Source organism: Leucoraja erinacea, chromosome 8 (assembly GCF_028641065.1).
Source record: "Leucoraja erinacea ecotype New England chromosome 8, Leri_hhj_1, whole genome shotgun sequence".
NCBI lineage: Eukaryota > Metazoa > Chordata > Chondrichthyes > Rajiformes > Rajidae > Leucoraja > Leucoraja erinaceus.
In genome coordinates, this window is record NC_073384.1 from 51,529,020 (window position 1) to 51,547,957 (window position 18,938).

The following is an 18,938-nucleotide window of genomic DNA, read 5'->3' on the forward strand; positions in this document are numbered from 1 at the left end:
ACCCTCTGTGTTTAAAAAAATAAAACATTGCCCTGCATATCTCCTTTAAATGTTGTCCCTCTCACCTTAAGCTATGCCCTCTAGTACCTGATTTTTTCATCATAGGTCTTATAATTGTATATACTTCTATCAGGTCTCCCTGCTATCTCCGGCATTTCAGAGAAAAACATTCAAGTCTATCTGACCTCTCCCTGTAGCTAATGCCCTCTAATCTAGGTATCAGTGTGGTAAACCTCCTCTGTAACCGTTCCAAAGTTTCCACATTCTTCCTTTAATAGGGCAACCAAAACTGCACACAATACTCCAAAAGCAGCCAAACCAAAGACCTATAATGCAGCATTATGTCTTCCTGACTCCTATACTCAAGGGCCCGCCTTATAAAAGTAAGCATCCCATATATCTTGTTTACCACTCTATCTACTTGTGTTGAGACTTTCAGGAAATTATGGACTTGGATCCCAAGATGTTGTTAAGGGTCTGACCATTAATTGTGGATTTTCCCCTTATATTTGATCTCCAAAAGTGCAACGCCTCACATGTGCTCGGATTAAACTCCACCTGCTATTTCTCCACCTATATATATACACCGATCTATATACTGCTGCACACCATGGCAGTCTTCCTAGCAGTCCACAACCTCAGAATCTGGTTATCATTGCCAACCTACTAACTCAACCTGTCTATGTTTATGCCCAATTATTTTATATATATATATGTCGCAGAGTTCCCAGTATAGATCTGTACGGAACTTCACTTGTCACAGACCTCCAGTCTGAATATTGTGCTTGCACCACAACCCTTTGTCACCGATCAGTAAGCCAGTTCTGAATCCATATGACTAATTTACTGTTAATCTTGTGCATCTTAATCTTCTGGATCAGCCTATGGAGGGACTACCATGACCGCCCTACCCTCATTGATCATCTTCATCACCTCCACAAAAAAGTTGACCATGGTAGTAAGGCACAACCTGCCACATACAAAGCCATGCTGACTGTGTCTAGCTAACCCATTCTCTTCTAAATGGGAGCAAATCCTATCCCAAAAAATTATCTCAAAAGCTTCCCTACTGTTGACATTTGGCTCACCGGCCTGTAATTCCCTGTATTCTCTCTACTTCCCTCTGAAATAAAGGAACAAGGTGAGCTACTCTCCAATCCTCCAAATCCTCACTTGTGGGTAGGGAAGACACGAAGATCTTCAAGCTCCCGTATACTCCTCTCTTGCCTCTCAATAAACTGGGATAAATCCCATCAGATCCTAGGGATATTTACTGATCTCTCAGTAAGGTATCAGTTTCTTTGTGAACAAGGCAATTCAGACAATAGCTCCCTGTGTTTTTAAGTCTGTGTGCATACATTAGATGCTGCCCACTGGATTTCAAAATTATATTAAATGCTGATAGCCTCTCCATCATTTCTGCCACAAAATCTGTCAATTTTCCTCTGGGCAGCAGGAAAACAAATACTTTTCTTTGGTGAAACTAATAGAAATTTAAATGTAGGAATGTAGAATGAGTGATCATTGAAATGTTTTAGAAATTGTTGATGCTATCAAAAACATTCAATTGTGTGCCTGCAATAACAGAGATATTTGGATATCACAAATTCTTTAAAAATATTGTCAATGAATGCGGTTTAAGTCATTTATCTCTTAAGGCCTGGATTGAAAATGTAGCCAAGATTAAAGTGTATGTGTGTGTGTCCGTGTCCTCTCCCCCCCCCCCCCCCCCCCCCCAACCTCCCCACTTCCCTTCTCCAACCTTCCCCACCTCATCACCCGTGTGTCATTTGCATTTAGGAAGGCTCACACCACTAATGATTTCCTTCGCTCCATAGATGTTGCCTCACCCGCTGAGTTTCTCAGCATTTTTGACTACCTTCGCTTTTTCCAGCATCTGCAGTTCTTTCCTAAACAATTTGTGCATTTCGTTGTCTCTGTACTGTACACTGACAATGACAATTAAATTGAATCTGAGTCTACTCCACTGCGAAATCTCCTCAAAGTATGCCTACCTTGAAGAAGTTCTCATCCTCTCTCCGAAGGCAGTCTCCAACGGGATCCCACCACTGGCCACATCTTCCCATTTCCTCCCCTTTCGGCTTTCCGCAGAGACCGCTCCCTCCGTAACTCTCTGGTCAATTTGTCCCTTCCCACCCAAACCACCCCCTCCCCGGTACTTTCCCTTGCAACCGCAGGAAATGCTACACTTGTCGCTTGACTCCATCCAAGGACCCAAGCAGTCTTTCCAGGTGAGGCAGAGGTTCACCTGCACCTCCTCCAACCTCATCTATTGCATCCACTGCTCTAGGCGTCAGCTGCTCTACATCAGTGAGACCAAGCGTAGACCCGGCAATCACTTCGCCCAACATCTCTGCTCGGTTCTCAAAACCCAACCTGATCTCCCGGTGGCCCAGCACTTCCACTCCTCCTCCCATTCTGAATCCGACCTTTCTGTCCTGGGCCTCCTCCATGGCCAGAGTGAGTCCCGCCGCAAATTGGAGGAGCAGCACCTCATATTTCGCTTGGCCAGTTTACACCCCAGCGGTATGAACATTTACTTCTCCAATTTTTTGGTAGTCCTTGCTTTCTCCCTCCTTCCCCTCCCCTTCCCAGCTCTCTTACAGCCTACTGTCTCCGCCTCTTCCTTTCTTCTTCCCGCCCCCCACCTCCACATCAGTCTGAAGAAGGGTCTCGACCCGAAATGTCACCTATTACTTTGCTCCATAGATGCTGCCTCATCCGCTGAGTTTCTCCAGCATTTTTGTCTACCTCCAACTAATGATGTGTTTCGTATGACAGCAACAAAAAAAGGCATCAATTAGAAGTGTCAATAATGTTCATTATTGTGTGGCAAGTCTTGTAAATATTTATCATTAGTATTCAACAACTTCTCCACAGCAAATGTACTTTCTAAGGATAGAGTAAGGAAGCCGCAACATTGTGGCTTTGTGAAAACGGATTACATATAAACCAAGTTTTCATCCCTTCCCTCATGGCACTGATTTTAATGCATCTAAAATGTGTCAATTTGCCACTGACTTCTCTTTTACTTTCATTGCAGGTATGTTGGAATTTTGCTTTCAATGGACTGCCTTACGATATGCCACAGAGATTTTAATCAAGATGTGATGCATCAATCCAGATTTCTACTTGAATAATGACAAGACTCAGATGTGAAATGAGAGTTTAACAGTTTGAAATCCGCTATTTTTTAAAAGAAAATATATTTCTCAGGGAACTTGAGGATTACAAGCCTTTTTTTTCCGAATCTTGCAAGGAATTTGGCAATCTGTTTGTGATCTCACCATTGAATTGCCTTAAGAACAAATGATGGGAGACCAACCCCCCTTCAAGTCGAATCACACCGTCGACAACACAGAAAATAGGTACTATTCTCAACAGTCACAATCCAGTCCGTTGAGTGGGAATATGAATCATAGCTATGGATCTACAGGCATGGACACATCTCAGTCTTCTCCAGCTTCACCTTGTTTTCCTTCAGATTCAAGGGAAGCTGCAGTAGCAGGGACCATGTCACCAGTTACCAAGAGCCTTATGATAGAACCACGAAGACCAAATAATTGGCCTCATGCCAGTGCTGGCAATCACATTCAAATGCAAAATGACCTTAGTAATTCCTCATTGATGTGGACCTCTGCTGCACAGGGCAGTACACCTGATGGGTATTCATATGCATTTCCTTCTCCAGCAAACGACACATCCTCACAGAAACTGACGAGTGACGTATTGCACAAGTTAGACTCCTTCACACAGGTTTTTACAAATCGCAACCTCAGGTTGCAGCAGGCGAACACCGTTGCCTCAAGCCTGCCTAGTCAGTCTGTGGGAGTTGAGAGTGTTCGGGACAGTGCCCTCCGACAACTGTTGTCACAGAAAGTTCCAGATGAGCCACAGGCTGCCATACATTCATTGCAGAGATTTCAGCATGCCCCAACGCAGCAAATGCATCATACCTATCCGATAGTGCAGTCAAAGCAACAGTTACAAGCCATCCAACATCATCATCAGCAGCAGCAGCAGCAGCAGCAGCAGCAACAACAGATGTATTACGAGTTGCAGCAGTTGGCCCAAATGCAGTCACAATCGCAGCCGATGTTACAGCACACACAGCCGCATGTTCAGCAGCTGCAAGCTCAGCAGGTGTTGTCTCAACCAATTCAGCAGCTACCGCAGCAACAATATTTTGTGCGTCAGCAGCAGCCCCAGCAGCATGTGTCAGTGGCAGACATGCAGCAGCAGCAGCAACAGCAGCAGCAACAGTGCCACATGCATTCAATGCAGTTCTATCAGCCACAGCAGATCCTGTGCCAGTTACAGCAACCTGTGCAGCAACAGATGCAACCTCCGCCACCTTATCACAGAGACCAAAATCATAAGCCAATGCAGCAGTCCCAGTACTCCCAAGAACAAACCAACCCTTCTCAACACATTCAGATAGCTGCACCCTCTCAGTATTTCTATCAGGACCAGCCACACTATCGGCACATGTACCAGCAAAATCCGTTGCACCATCTGCAAGAGGAAACTATGCAGCAGAAACAACTCCATGTTGAAAATCGGATACAGACTTCCCTCGGCCTCCATAAGAGCACATCTTCCTCAGTGGTCACAGATGAGACGACAAGGAAGGAACTTAGTCAGATGGGTCACCCAGGAGTTCCTATGGTACCCCAAAGACATCTTGTAGCACCACCCACTGTTTGTCATGCACCCATCAAGGTATCTCAACAACAATCTCACAATCATACATGGTCTCAGGTAAAATTCCAAATAGTTTTGAATTAAAATGTTAAGCTAAATATTTGACAACATGTATTTTGTTATCTTCAGTTGTCCTGCAAGTGTGATAGCAAGCTGTGTTTTAGTAATTTGGTAAACAAGAAATTGTAATTTTATTTATTTTGCATACATTTTAACAAAAAAAAAGATAATTTTAATCTGTTTCCAAATTTCAGTGTAATAGATTATGAGTGCATATGCAGAAGATGTAAGATTATGTCTCCTCATGTATCTATAAATACTGAACTAGCATCATGGTAAATTATAAACGGTTCCCAGGCACTTGGTAATGCAGTAAAGATTATCAATTTAAGAAGCAGGTGGCAGTTGCAAAGAATATAGTTTGAGTTCATTCCTCAACTCATGTACATTCATCCAAAATACAGACTCTGTTTGATTTAATCTGTCTCCTGATGAAAGGTTGAAAATGATTTCTATATCCCACTCTCTTTTTACTTTAATTAACTGATGTATGAAGTAATTGTCGCATTACAGAATATTCCTCATGTCCGTACCATTTTATTCAGCCACTACTTATTCTGTCCATGGCCATTTAGAGATCTAGCATAATAGTTGTGATTTATTGAAAGCATGGAAACAGGCCCTTCAGCCTACTGGATCCATGCAGACCATTGATCATCAGTTCACACTAGTTCTGTGTTATCCCACTTTCGCATCCGCACCTTACACGCTAGGGGGCGGTTGACAGGCTAATTAATTTAGAAATCCACACGTCTTTGGAATATGGGAGGAAGCCAGAGCATCTGGAAGAAACCCATGTGGTCACAGGTAGAATGTGCAAACTCCACGCAGACAGCACCCAAGATCAGGATTGAACCCGGGTCTCTGGTATTGTCCATCTGTGTTCATCTTAGTTCTTAGTTTTAACTCAATGTTGAAGTATTATTATCTTAGTTAAAACATCGTGCCATCAATTACTTTCAAAGCATGGAGTAAATGAAGTAAATCTGGGTTTCTTGATCTTATAGTTTGTTGCACAGATGGTCCAGGTTGATCTGTATGAACCTACAGTATCAATTACTCGTACTTTGTAAACTTAGATTGTATTCCAGTCCTCCAGAAGGAAATTAATTCATATCTGAGCTAGGTCCCTCAGGTAACTCGTTTACTCAATCCCGATACTGGCTTGACTTATCAATATGCTTCCTGATTTCCTCATACAAATTGTTTCACATTTCCAAATAGTCTCTCAATTTTCTTTTGCCTGTGTGAAATCTGTGTGTTTTGGACCCATGCATTTAATTTATCCAAAGTTTTTGAATAGCTTTAGTCTGCTCACCACATTGTTTACTGGTATTGTGCAACAAACTTGGCATCTTGTCTGATTGTAGAATTTTTTATGTTAGATGCTTCTCCCTCAAGACATCCAACATTCTCACGTATAAATTTAATAAAATGTTAATTGAAGTCAGATGGCTTGCACATTTTACCCCGGTGCCTCTCAATTGTGTCTGTGTCATCAGGGGGACCATTCAACGTAAGAGTCCAAAGCCACGCTGCTTTATCTGAAGCAGAAACATAAGGTCATAAGTAATAGGAGCAGAATTAGGCCATTCCCCAAGTCTACTCCGCCATTCAATCATGGCTGATCGATCTCTCCCTCCTCACCCCACTCTCCTGCCTTCTCCCCTTAAACCCTAACACACGTAGTAATCCAGAATCTATCTATCTCTGCCTTAAACATATCCATTGACTTGGCCTCCACAGCCTTCTGTGGCAAAGAATTCCACAAATTCACCACCGTCTGACTAAATAAACCATCTCCTCATCTCCTTCCTAAAGGAACGTCTTATAATTCTGATGCTATAACCACTGGTCTTAGACTCTCCCACTAGTGGAAACATCCTCTCCAGATCTACTCTATCTAAGCTTTTCACTATTCGGTAAGCTTCAATAAGGTCCCCCCTCATTATTCAAAACTCCAGCGAGTACAGGCCCAGTGCCATAAAACAGTCATCATATGTTAACCCACTAATTCTTGGGATTATTCTTGAAAAGCACTTCTGGACCCACCCCAGAGCCAACATATCCTTCCTCAGATAAGGTGCCCAAAATTGCCCACAATACTCCAAATGCAACCTGACCAGCACCTTAGAGCCTTAGCATTAATTTGTATTCTAGTCCTCTTGAAATAAATGCTAGTATTGCATTTGCCTTCCTTACTACAGAAACCCTGATTCATAATGATTTTTGCATAACCACACCTGGTTTAGCGCTCAGGCTAGAGTGTTATCAATTATTTGTTATCTACCTGGGTTGTTCCACCGTAAAACTCTCTTGGACTTCAACGCTGACTAGGATGTCTTTAAGGTCTTTACTTCCAGGGTAGGTATTCTGTATTTGCAGCTGGTTCAATCTAATCGATGAACAAGCTGTAATACCACTAAGGAAAATGTTAGCAATATTACGGCAAGAGTAACATCTTGTGCTGCTTTTCAGCACAAATGTGACCGTTTCATTATTAGCCATATCCTGAGAAAATAAAAGAGAGAATGGATAAATATGTCCCAAAGCTACCAAAGTCTCTGTTTCTACATCCGAAGCCCTTGCGTTTATGATGTAGTTCTGGTTTAATTCCTTTCAAACCTTCTACAAGGTGAAACCAAGTGGCAGCTCAAGCAACAGCAAGGCATCAGACCTGGATGAGCTCCATGCTTTCTATGCATGCTTTGATGGGAGAGTAATGACTTTTGAATTCATAAACATTAATTCCATGCCCTTGGGTCTATAAATGCATGATTTTATTTTTTACCATCTGCAATTCATATTTATTTGGCCTTTAGTATAATCATGTTCAATTAATCAATTGGCAACAAATGATAGTATCTGACTTCCTCATCGATCTGATTTTTTAAAATCAAGATTGAAACTATTTAATATAATTAGTTCATTCAATTGGTCAATGGATATTTATTGTCACATATGCAATTAAACATTACATAGTGAAATTAATTTTGCATATAATGCCAGCGCCGCCATGTTTGGTGCCATTTCATCAAGCTCAAAGTCCCGGCCTGGCCAGGCCTAGCTGTTGGTGTCCTCCACTGCTACTCCACCACTGTAGGCAGCGTCCAGCCGAGCTCCAGGCTGTTGCTCCATCGTTGAGGCAGTGCACTCCCTCCCACTGCCGGTCTGCTTACCAACCCAGGCATCAGTGGATCTGACTCCTTCCACTTTAGGCTGGCGAGCCGGGCCTCCAGGTAGGTTCCTGGTCCGTGGCGCGGATTCTCCGTCCGTCGTGGGCGAGTCCCCGGTCTACGGCAGGTGAGCTCGGCCTTCCGGGCGGGTTCTGGTCTGTGACTCGGGTCCACCGTCCACAGCGGGCGAGTCTGGCCTACCGGGCTGGTCCTTTACATTGCTACTGAACTTGAAATGACAAAGTTTAGTTTATCAGTCGTTTTACTGCTGAACCATCCTTATGAAGTTATCAGCTGTTTAGGTTTTTAAAACTAAAAAAATCGTAGGAATGTGAAAACGTTTGCAAAGTTTAGTAATCACCACATTATGGTGTAGTATTGACATTTATGGTGGAAGTAAAAACACTTTAGGGGAATGTTATACAGTGAAGTTGTATAGAATATGTGCAAAATTAGATTAATTACACAGCATTTCTCCTTCAAAGGATTTGTATATAACTGCTGAGTGGATCTCATGAATTGGAGCATTCTAGTCATTCGTCTAGCCGGTGATGACTGGATAAATTATATATAGGGGTATTGTTCATCCATTGTCCAATGACCAGCAACTTTGTTGCTGTTCCTACAGGTAGCCTTTTAACACTCATGCCCTGTATAGCCATCTTGACAGGGCTCTTACTTTTGTTGAAATGGGGTAATTACTAGAAGAAAGCCAGATATGTATTTATGACAGAGAAATTATGATTGATAAATCGGTTGATGCTTTTTAGAAATTGTACATTGGAGCATAGATGTGGCTAAGCCAATTCTGTAGTGCATATGAACTTCCAGAAGGCCTTCAACCATATATTCTTCCTAACAATGGCGGGACGCTAGACAGACAGACCTTGGAGTGCAAAGCGATAAGAATAATGTCAACTACATATAGAAATTACTTTAAGATAAAGGAGAACTATTTTTGTTCCCTTTTTTGTAAACTAAATATATTTAACTTTGCTCAGTTATTTGTCCAAGCATGAGACTATTGCATTGAAAACATATATTGCTAAGATGTGCTGTTCATTTACATTACAGATTTCTCTGACAGACATCAAGCAAGAGGACTTGTCCATTGAACACAGGTACTAAGTAATGTTATGCTTGTTAATTGCTTGTCAATTTCAATGGTTTCCTGCAGTGAAACTGACAGACCTTTCCTGGTGTGCGATTGCTTCTGGGGGTACATAGAAACAATTATTTTTTTCCTAGATATTGACCAGAAAGTTTTTTTTCTGGTTGTCAATTTAGATACATGGAAAGGACAGGTTTGGAGGGATATGGACCAAACGCAGGCAGGTGGGACAAGTGTAGCTGGGACATGTTGGCTGGCGTTGGCAATTTGGGCCGAAGGGCTTGTTTCCACACTGTATCACTCCATGACTCTATAATTTCTAAAATAACTTTTTAAGTACTTTCCAAGTTTCCAATCGAAATGGCTTTATAATGAAATCAGCGGAGTAATACAAATAATATTTCCTAGTCCAACAATTGCGCCACATCCATTTGGCTGAGAAATGCACATTACATATAGCATTCATGCACAGATTTACAATTTAATACCTGCAGTACCTAAATAAGAAGAAAAAAGAATGTAGGGAAATTATACATTGCACAAAACTGCACACTCATTTATTTCTTCACTTCTAAACCAGAGCGCATCACAACACCACATCACTCTCAACTTATTGTGCATTCTTAAATAGCAGGACCATTGACATTAGTATTAATTCAGTCATTATTATTCTTTTGAAGTACAGTTAATTGTAAGGTATTAAAAATTTGTTTTAACATAAAATAATTTAACAGGCCCTGATAGGTTGGACAAACTACATTTAGGATCCTTGACCTGTGGTTTGTTCTTTCCACTTAAAAAAAAATGATGCAGTTTTAATACTCAGTATTAAATGCTCTAAATTATGTTGCAAATAGTACACTTTCAACAGAGTGTGAAAGTTGGGAATATGACTAATATAGGAATTTCTCATAAATTGGGTAACCTTTGTAATATTAGTATTTGGAAATATTTATGTTTGTCTCATACTTAATATATGCTGTCTGATTTAGTCAAAGCTGAGAAATGATTGCAATATAAATAATATGCTCTATTCAATCTTCAGTGAATGAAGTTATTTATTATAATTAGATTTCAAGTTGATACAAATCTAAGTAAATAAATTAGGGCACCTGCTATGTTCTTGCTCTCTCACTCCAATGTATCAGCACCTCATATTTTGCCTGGGCAGCTTATCCCCAGCGGTATAAAGAAGAGTCTCGACCCTAAACATCACCTATTCCTTTTCTCCAGAGATGCTGTCTGACCAGCTGAGTTACTCCAGCTTTTTGTGTCTATCCAGCAGTATGAATATTGATTTCTCAATCTTCAAGTAACCCTTGCATTCTCTCTCTCTCTCCGTCCCTCCTCCTAGTCATCCTAATAGTTTCACTGTCATCCTGCTTAGTTTCACTTGTTAGTTTCACTCGTTATCATCTTCTCCACAGCCAACAATGGACCATTATGGGCCCCACCTTGATCATCTTTGCTGGCTTTGATTTATCCTTTGCATACCTTTCATTTATTTGTTTTTTGTATCTCTTCATATCACCAGTTTCCTTCTCCCCTGACAATCTCAAGTAGGGTCTCGACCCGAAACGCCACCTATTCCTTTACCGAGGAGATTCTGCCTGACCCACTGAGTTACTCCAGCATTTTGTGTCTATCTTCAGCGTTAACCAGCATCTGCAGTTCCTTCCAACACCAATGTATCTACTCTGTCTTGCTCTCATCACCATATTTAATCGGCGGCTGTACCTTCAACTTACAATGCCCTCCGCTCAGAATTGTCCTTTCGTATCCTCTGTGTATCTTTTCAAATTCTTCTTAAAGCTTATCCTCTTTAACCAAGCATTGGATTACCTGAATGAAAATCAAAGAAAGTGAAGATACTGAAAATCTGCAATAAAAGTAGAATATGCTGCAGTAGCTCGGGTAGCATGAATTAAATCAATCAATCAATCAATCAATCAATCAATCAATCAATCAATCAATCAAGCAATCAATCAACCTTTATTGTCATCTTGCAAGCAACAGTTGTACAGTGCAAAATGAAAAGACGTTTCCCAGGGAATGAGCATCGCACATGAAATTTAAAACATTTCACACATAATAACACTAAAAACAATCCAGTCCCTGATGGAACAGTATAAATAGTTAAAAGCAGGTAAAACAACAACGTTAAAATACAGTAAAACCAATCATAAAAATGTTCGGGGCAGCTGATTTGAGTGGCCAGTGCCAGTTATTAAAGTGTCCGTGCCAAGCTGCAGAATCAAGTGACTGTGAGTACAGAGTGACTGTTTAGCAGCCTCACAGCCTGTGGTAGGAAGCTGTTTAGCAGTCTTGTAGTCAGGACTTTGATGCTGCGATATCTCTTGCCTGATGGCAGGAGATCCAGGTATATGTGGAGGGGGTGCAGTTTGTCCTTAGCAATTCTCTGAGCTTTTTTCAGACAGCGGCTCTGGAACAGTTCTTGTACCGAGGGTAGGGAGACGCCAATGATCCTCTCTGCTCCCCTCACTACCCTCTGCAGAGCCTTCCTGTCCGAGCAGTTGCAGGTGCAGTACCACGTATTTATTCAGTACGTGAGTACAGACTCCACCGTACCCCTGTAGAAAGTCCTGAGGATGTTGGTGGGGAGTGAGGCCTGTTTTAGTTTCCTCAGGAAGTGCAGTTGCTGATGGGCCCGTTTGACGGTCCCAGTGGTGTTCCTGGACCAGGTGAGGCTGTCTGTAATTTGCACACTGAGGAACTTTATGCTCTCCACTCTCTCCACTGTGGTGCCACTGATGTTGAGGGGTGTATGCTTTGGCTGCGCCCTCCTGAAGTCGACAACCATCTCCTTTGTTTTGTCGACATTTAATTCTAGATTATTTTTGCCGCACCAGTCCACTAGTTGTTTTACTTCCTCCCTGTACATTGATAAAGAGAAACAATTAACATTTCTGACCATTCTCAGAACTGGGAGATCAAGAAAATATTTACTCTGGATCCTTATTTCCCACTTGAACTCCTATTTAGATGTCTCTTGTGTACTTTATCGATTTTTTTTTTGTTTAATGATGTTCCTGTAAAAGCAGTTTTAAATGCATCAAATGTTACTGAATAAATGGCATTTAACATAGACTATCAAAGCAAGGAATAAAAATGAAGCAATCCTTAACTGTTTAGAATTGAGAATTAGGCGTTTTTGGTTCTGGTTTGTTACTGTGCAAACACCTCATAAATGGTTATCTCGTGCAGGTCGGAGTGAGTAGAGCAGCGATTAAATTTTGAAGTGGTCCTTTTTGACCAGGTTGAGGAGATCTAGTTGCTCAATCACCTTTTTAAATGACTTACTATCGGGAGCAGCACGTGTGTTGGGTGATAACATATTCCATTCCCTTATCGTCCTTGGATAAAGGGAATATTGGCAGCAACGTTTATTGAAATTTAGCGAGTTGCTGATGTAGGGACCGTTATTTTGTCTTGTTTCATGGCAGTTGGTGCTCTGGGATGACAGGAGATTTGATGGCGTGATTTTGTGAATTGCCTTGTAAATTTCAATAAGTCTGATTATTGTATATGAGGTCTATTAACACAGAAACATAGAAAATAGGTGCAGGAGGAGGCCATTCGGCCCTTCGAGCCAGCACTGCCATTCATTGTGATCATGGCTGATCGTCCCATATCAATAACCCGTGCCTGCCTTCTCCCCATATCCCTTGATATTGCTCCTTGAATATTATAATCTGTTTTACATAGCAACAAGGAAATTGGGAAAGTTGAAAGATTGCCTTCACGATGTCAGGTCTATTCATTGCATTGAAAAGATTTGCCAATTTTCATTGGAAACTTTTCACCAATATCATTGACTCTGATTCACCATTTCAAGAATAAGAAATTTGAGTCATTATACTGCAAAAATCAAATTGTATTGAGGTAGCTACATCTGAAGTATGTTTTAAAATGTTCTTGCTTAACATCATAATGCATTCTTCAAATACTGGTGCAGAATCTTTTCACAGAGATATGTACATGCCAAATGCTGATGGCTTTCAGAATGAATGCTTATTGATAGCAGTGATTATTATTACTTACAATCTTGCACACTATTCTAGGCCAGGATTATAATATTAAACCATGTAAATGTATATTGTTTGAATATGTAGTGAATCATCTCTTTTGGGCTGATCTCACCCTGTTGTACATTAGAATTCAGTTTGAGCAATCCCGTGTGATCGTTAGATATTTAAATTTAACGGTCTGTACATGCCCAGGCAGTATTGTTCATAGAAACTACTTTGTGTCTCTAAACAGTGGCCAGAGCAGAGTTCCTTTCCAAGAAAAGATAGAAGTGAAAAGCAAGCTGATATGTACAATATGCTTCAAGGAATTCAAGAGCCTACCTGCCCTGAATGGTCATATGAGATCTCATGGTGGTCAAAAGACATCTCCTAAACAGGTAAGCATATGCAATGTTGCTCTTATATGCATATGGGCAGTATATCCAAATATTTTGTTTATATATGCAAATCAGTGCTTCCTGTTTATTCCGCTATATTATAAATTAGGACAAAGTACTCGTATGTAGAACCAAATGTAAGATGAGCAAATTGTAATAAATTCAAATGCTAGTCTATTTTTAAATTGAGATTTTTCTTTTTGAAAATCTTTTTGGCAGTGGGAAATTCAGTCTCCACAGAACTTACTGATAATACACTGAGTTTGCTGTGAAGAACTGCATTACCTCTTACTGTGGGGATTATCACCAAAGGGACTGAAGTCAGTGGCAAAAAGAACATAAAAAAGGGGAGAGGTTTCTGCAAATAGGCACCAAGTGAAAACTCAATGCAGAGAAAACTTAACTCTGTACAATTCAAGTCAGTTGTAAGCACACAACATTTGGGTATTAGGCTTTCCATGAAACTGTACATGTTGTTGGATTATATTACAGAAATTGAACAAATATTTTTAATTTCAGCAAAAGAAAAATCCTAATCATTTTTAATCGTATCCAGTAATTTGTTTTTGCAAATTTTTTATATTGACCACTGCAAGCATGCCTTTGAATACCCAAATGAGGATAGATCTGAAATTAGATGAAGTATGGGATTTTTGGCATTATTTTCCTCTTTTAATATTAAGTCTCCAAACAAAACCTTTGTACAACACAGTTTCCAGTCCTGGCCATAACAGGGTATTATCATGGTGCATCTGAGTCTCAGACCTTGACCAGATATTGACAACACTATTAGGCAAAGAGATGAGTGCTTTGATGGAATTTAGTGATGTTCTTGCCCCAAGCAGATTCTATTTTCCAGCAGTCCATTTACTCAAGGGAAGTTGCAATACACTACGTTAAACCGAACTGGTGACTGAAGCTTCAACAAAGTCTCCCAATTAAAGCTGAACTAATTCTTCTTGGGGGGGGGGGGACAAGAATGGAGGTTAAAATATGTAGGAAAGAACTGCTGATGCTGGTTTAAATCGAAGGTAGACACAAAATGCTGGAGTAACTCAGCGGGGCAGGCAGCATCTCTGGAGAGAATGAATGGTGATGTTTCGGGTCGAGATGATTACTTGAAACATTTTTTTTTGTGTGTGTGTAAAATCCCAGTTACTCACAGAGTATACACTACAGGCACAATTCACAGAGTCGTAGTCCACTTTTATTCTGGCTGTAACTTTTCATTTCAATATATGCATTCATTCAAATATTGATATACTGAAACTCCAGTGATTTTGAGCACTTTATTGTCCTGCCTTTATGATGGGCAAGTACCAATTTGGAAACATATTAATCTAATTCCTGTGTTTCCCAATGATTTTCTAGACTAGACATTGCATTTGCGCGGTAGTCTTATTTTGTGTTACCTATTGTACGAGAGTGGCTAGCCGGCTGCTAAATCACTGATAACAGAAATTACACATCCACAGTAAGTGTGACCTTGTTGCATTGCCTGTGTCCTGAGATATAGAAGCACCAGTGCCTCTGTGATTCCCATATCAAGGTTGTACAACATCCCAAATAAGACAGTTTCACGTGTTAACATACTACAAAAAAAATCTTTGTACTTCCCAATTGGAACAATTTAAAAAATGTATATATTGGTTGAAATATTACCTGTACAAGTTGGTATATCTTTGTTTCCAATCAACTTTTTAATTGTAATTGTATTCAGTAAGACATTTTGTAAAATAAATCAGATCTTGAAGAGATTTCCATTATGGCAGAGTGAGGTATAATGCATGGCCAAGTGCCTATCATTTAACAAGCTCATTGTTTAAATGACTGAACACCACGTGTTATTGTTATGGGAGTGATATAATTATCTTACGCATACCAACTCTCAGCACCGCCTGATGGATGCTATTTGCATTTTCTGATGGAACTCAACAGGATTGTGCTAGCATTCAATAGCCCTGTTGCTAATGGAAAGAATCCTGGCTGTGACATCTGCAGGTGGGATTGGTATCACAGGATTTTCCTATCCTTATTAAATCATTAATCACTTTTTTCTTAAATGGTACTTTCCTCATCAATAATTGTCAGCTGGAACTGGGTGGAGTGGGGCTGAGAATGGTATGTGAAAGTGAGGGAGAGAGGGCCAGGATCTTTCAGCAGAAGAGTACAGAGGTTCAGTTAGGTGAGGGAGTGGAAGGGAAGAGTGCCGGGGTGAATAAAGTAAACTAAAATGGAAGATGGACAAAATGGCTCAAAGCAATGACTGCAGATTCTGGAAAACTGATATAAAAGCAAAAAAGACTGGAAACACATAGCAGGTCAGGCAGCATCTGTGGAGTGCGGAAAAATAAATTAACATGTCAACGTTTTGTCAGAAATGTTTGGTGCAGTGAGGAGATTGTTTTTAAAAAATGCAGTTGTAATGAAGGCACTGAGGGAAGGACTCTAGTTCGAATTGAGGGTAGCAGAATCTATATATTCAGATCAGTTGTGCACCTAACCTGCACAAGTTCAGTCACGTGCTCAAATATTCATCTCTGAGTGTGTAAATAGCTCATTGTAAGCTCCCCCCAGTCTAGTTTCAGCCAATCAAATACTGTATCAAGCACTTGAGCAACTAAACTTTATTTTGGATAACACAACATAAATTCGCCTATACAATACCTAACCACCGCGGGTTTGATCCTTGAATCTGCCTGGCCAAGTCCTTCCAGTCTCGTGCAAGCGGAGACGATCCAAAAAGTCACGCAGTCCCAAGCGCTCTTCCAGAAGATCGACATCGGACCTCGTGGGAGGTACCTTTTATAGGTCCCTGAACCTTGAGGGGCCGAACTACATGGAGTTGGGCTCTGTACAGTCCACTAACACATATTGATTACAACAGTACATGATTGACAGTTCCCTAACCCAATAACATAGTAACTAATACATTGTATTTGAAAGAAGCTTCTAGAAGGAAGCTAACATAGATGAATAATGCAACATGTGCCTTGGGATTCAGACAACCCAGACAAAGCTTAACATTTCAACCAATCAACAACTAACAAACTAAGGCTTTGCAACATTATTTACACTATGTATATCTGGTTTGCATTAACCCAATTAGCTTTATGCATTTTACACCTTATTGTAAGCCTGCTGCAGATGTCCCATTCTTTCTCTGCAGCTCTTATCTAGGCCACAAACATACTGGCACCATCCAGCAGCTTGTTTCAGCTCTGCAAAGGCACATTTAACTTGACCAAAATGGCCTAGCAGTAAACACGCCCTTACTCAATTTTAATACCATGGCTGCTCCAATTTAGCCAGGATTAACAAGTGCACAAGTATTTTAAAAGCTGAGGTTGAACATTGATGACATTTTCCAATTTGGGTTCAGAGATTTGAATGTGGGCATCATTTTTAGCTGTGCACCTTTATTTATTGATGTCAATTTTGTGGAAGAATTATGTCTGGAAAAGGCCAAATGCAATGTCTGTTTGCAATTCTTCTGCAATTACCTTGGAGAAATTAATTTTATCGGATGACACTTCCATTAAGGTGTTCAGCAGAAGCAATTGTTCTTTTATTTTTCTTGACTCCCCTCTGTTCTTTGGAGGGTTCAGTCGAAATATCCGAACCACAGGATTGTGCAGCAGGAATAGAAACTAAAAGTTTATTCCTCATTCTCAAAGTAAATCTTTGCTGGTTAAACATTATAATTAAAATGTTGCAAGAAATCAACAGAATAATGAAAACAATTCTGACCAGATTGAATCCTACTTTTAATTTAGCTACAACTAAATGTAAATGGCACAGTCCAGAATTTTCAGTTATGACGGTGGTGAAATTGCCCCTTGCTTGCCATCGTTGCTGCATTACTTTGTGACTGCAACTTCTGGCATCCACACATGCACAATCCAATGCAAAATCTTGAAATCTTTCAGTGCAATCTTGCTGTTCCATGGGCTGTACTTTTGCAGTCTTTGCAAATACGACATACATCCAATAGTATGTTGTGAACTACAACTATTTCCGATGTAAAATTCATTCAAAAGGTTATGGCCTATGGACTAGCTTTTAAGTGTTTTGTCATTTCAGCCACTGAAAAACCTCACCAGCACTGGAGAGGTACTTTTATAAGTATGATGTGTCATTATTTCCAATGAGTTATTCTGAACACTTCTAAATATAATTAATTCTCTACCGTTCTCCATGAGTATGCATTCTTTATTTCACTCTCTGTAAAATCACCAGAAATGTAATTTTAACTTTTCTACTTAGAACATAGAATAGTAAATCTCTAGCAACCACAGCGCCAATTCGAGCTACAATCTACCTACTCGAGATTAAATCATTCAATTCCCTGCCTGTTCACGTGTCTAATTACCTTTAAATGTTCCTGTTGTATCTGCTTCTGCTACACATATCACATTGAGTCTTAACCAATGGATTCCTATTTGCAATCTACTCTCTCCAGCTCCTGCCTAATACTGTTGTAATTAGCCTTTACCCAATTTAGCATTTGTGCCCGAGGTCTAATCTTACCCTCATCCATAACTGTTTGCAAACCTGCATAGTTATGATCATTGTTCCCAAAATGATCTCCTGAAACTGATCACCAGGCCAGATGCAGGTCCCTTTCTGGTTGCTCCCTTTCATAGAAACATAGAAATTAGGTGCAGGAGTAGGCCATTCGGCCCTTCGAGCCTGCACCGCCATTTAATATGATCATGGCTGATCATCCAACTCAGTATCCCGTACCTGCCTTCTCTCCATACCCTCTGATTCCCTTGGCCACAAGGGCCACATCTAACTCCCTCTTAAATATAGCCAATGAACTGGCCTCAACTACCCTCTGTGGCAGAGAGTTCCAGAGATTCACCACTCTCTGTGTGAAAAAAGTTCTCCTCATCTCGGTTTTAAAGGATTTCCCCCTTATCCTTAAGCTGTGACCCCTTGTCCTGGACTTCCCCAACATCGGGAACAATCTTCCTGCATCTAGCCTGTCCAACCCCTTAAGAATTTTGTAAGTTTCTATAAGATCCCCTCTCAATCTCCTAAATTCTAGAGAGTATAAACCAAGTCTATCCAGTCTTTCTTCATAAGACAGTCCTGACATCCCAGGAATCAGTCTGGTGAACCTTCTCTGCACTCCCTCTATGGCAATAATGTCCTTCCTCAGATTTGGAGACCAAAAACTGCACGCAATACTCCAGGTGTGGTCTCACCAAGACCCTGTACAACTGCAGTAGAGCCTCCCTGCTCCTATACTCAAATCCTCTTGCTATAAAAGCCAACATACCATTCGCTTTCTTTACTGCCTGCTGCACCTGCATGCCTACCTTCAATGACTGGTGTACCATGACACCCAGATCTCGCTGCATCTCCCCCTTTCCCAATCGGCCACCGTTTAGATAATAATCTGCTTTCCTGTTTTTGCCACCAAAATGGATAA

General features: G+C 40.6%; 1 protein-coding gene across 7 annotated transcripts in view; it reads left to right on the forward strand.

Moving 5' to 3' along the window:
* The window catches only part of LOC129699693 (transcriptional-regulating factor 1-like), a 239,712-nt gene that overhangs the window by 154,175 nt on the left and 66,599 nt on the right, over nt 1-18,938 (forward strand). For all 7 annotated transcript variants that reach the window (XM_055639687.1, XM_055639691.1, XM_055639689.1 and 4 more), the window contains 3 exons: nt 3,065-4,782; nt 9,036-9,082; nt 13,354-13,498. In XM_055639687.1, coding sequence (XP_055495662.1) covers nt 3,331-4,782; nt 9,036-9,082; nt 13,354-13,498 — 1,644 coding nt within the window. In that variant the 5' untranslated portion in view covers nt 3,065-3,330. The remainder of the gene's footprint in view (nt 1-3,064; nt 4,783-9,035; nt 9,083-13,353; nt 13,499-18,938) is intronic.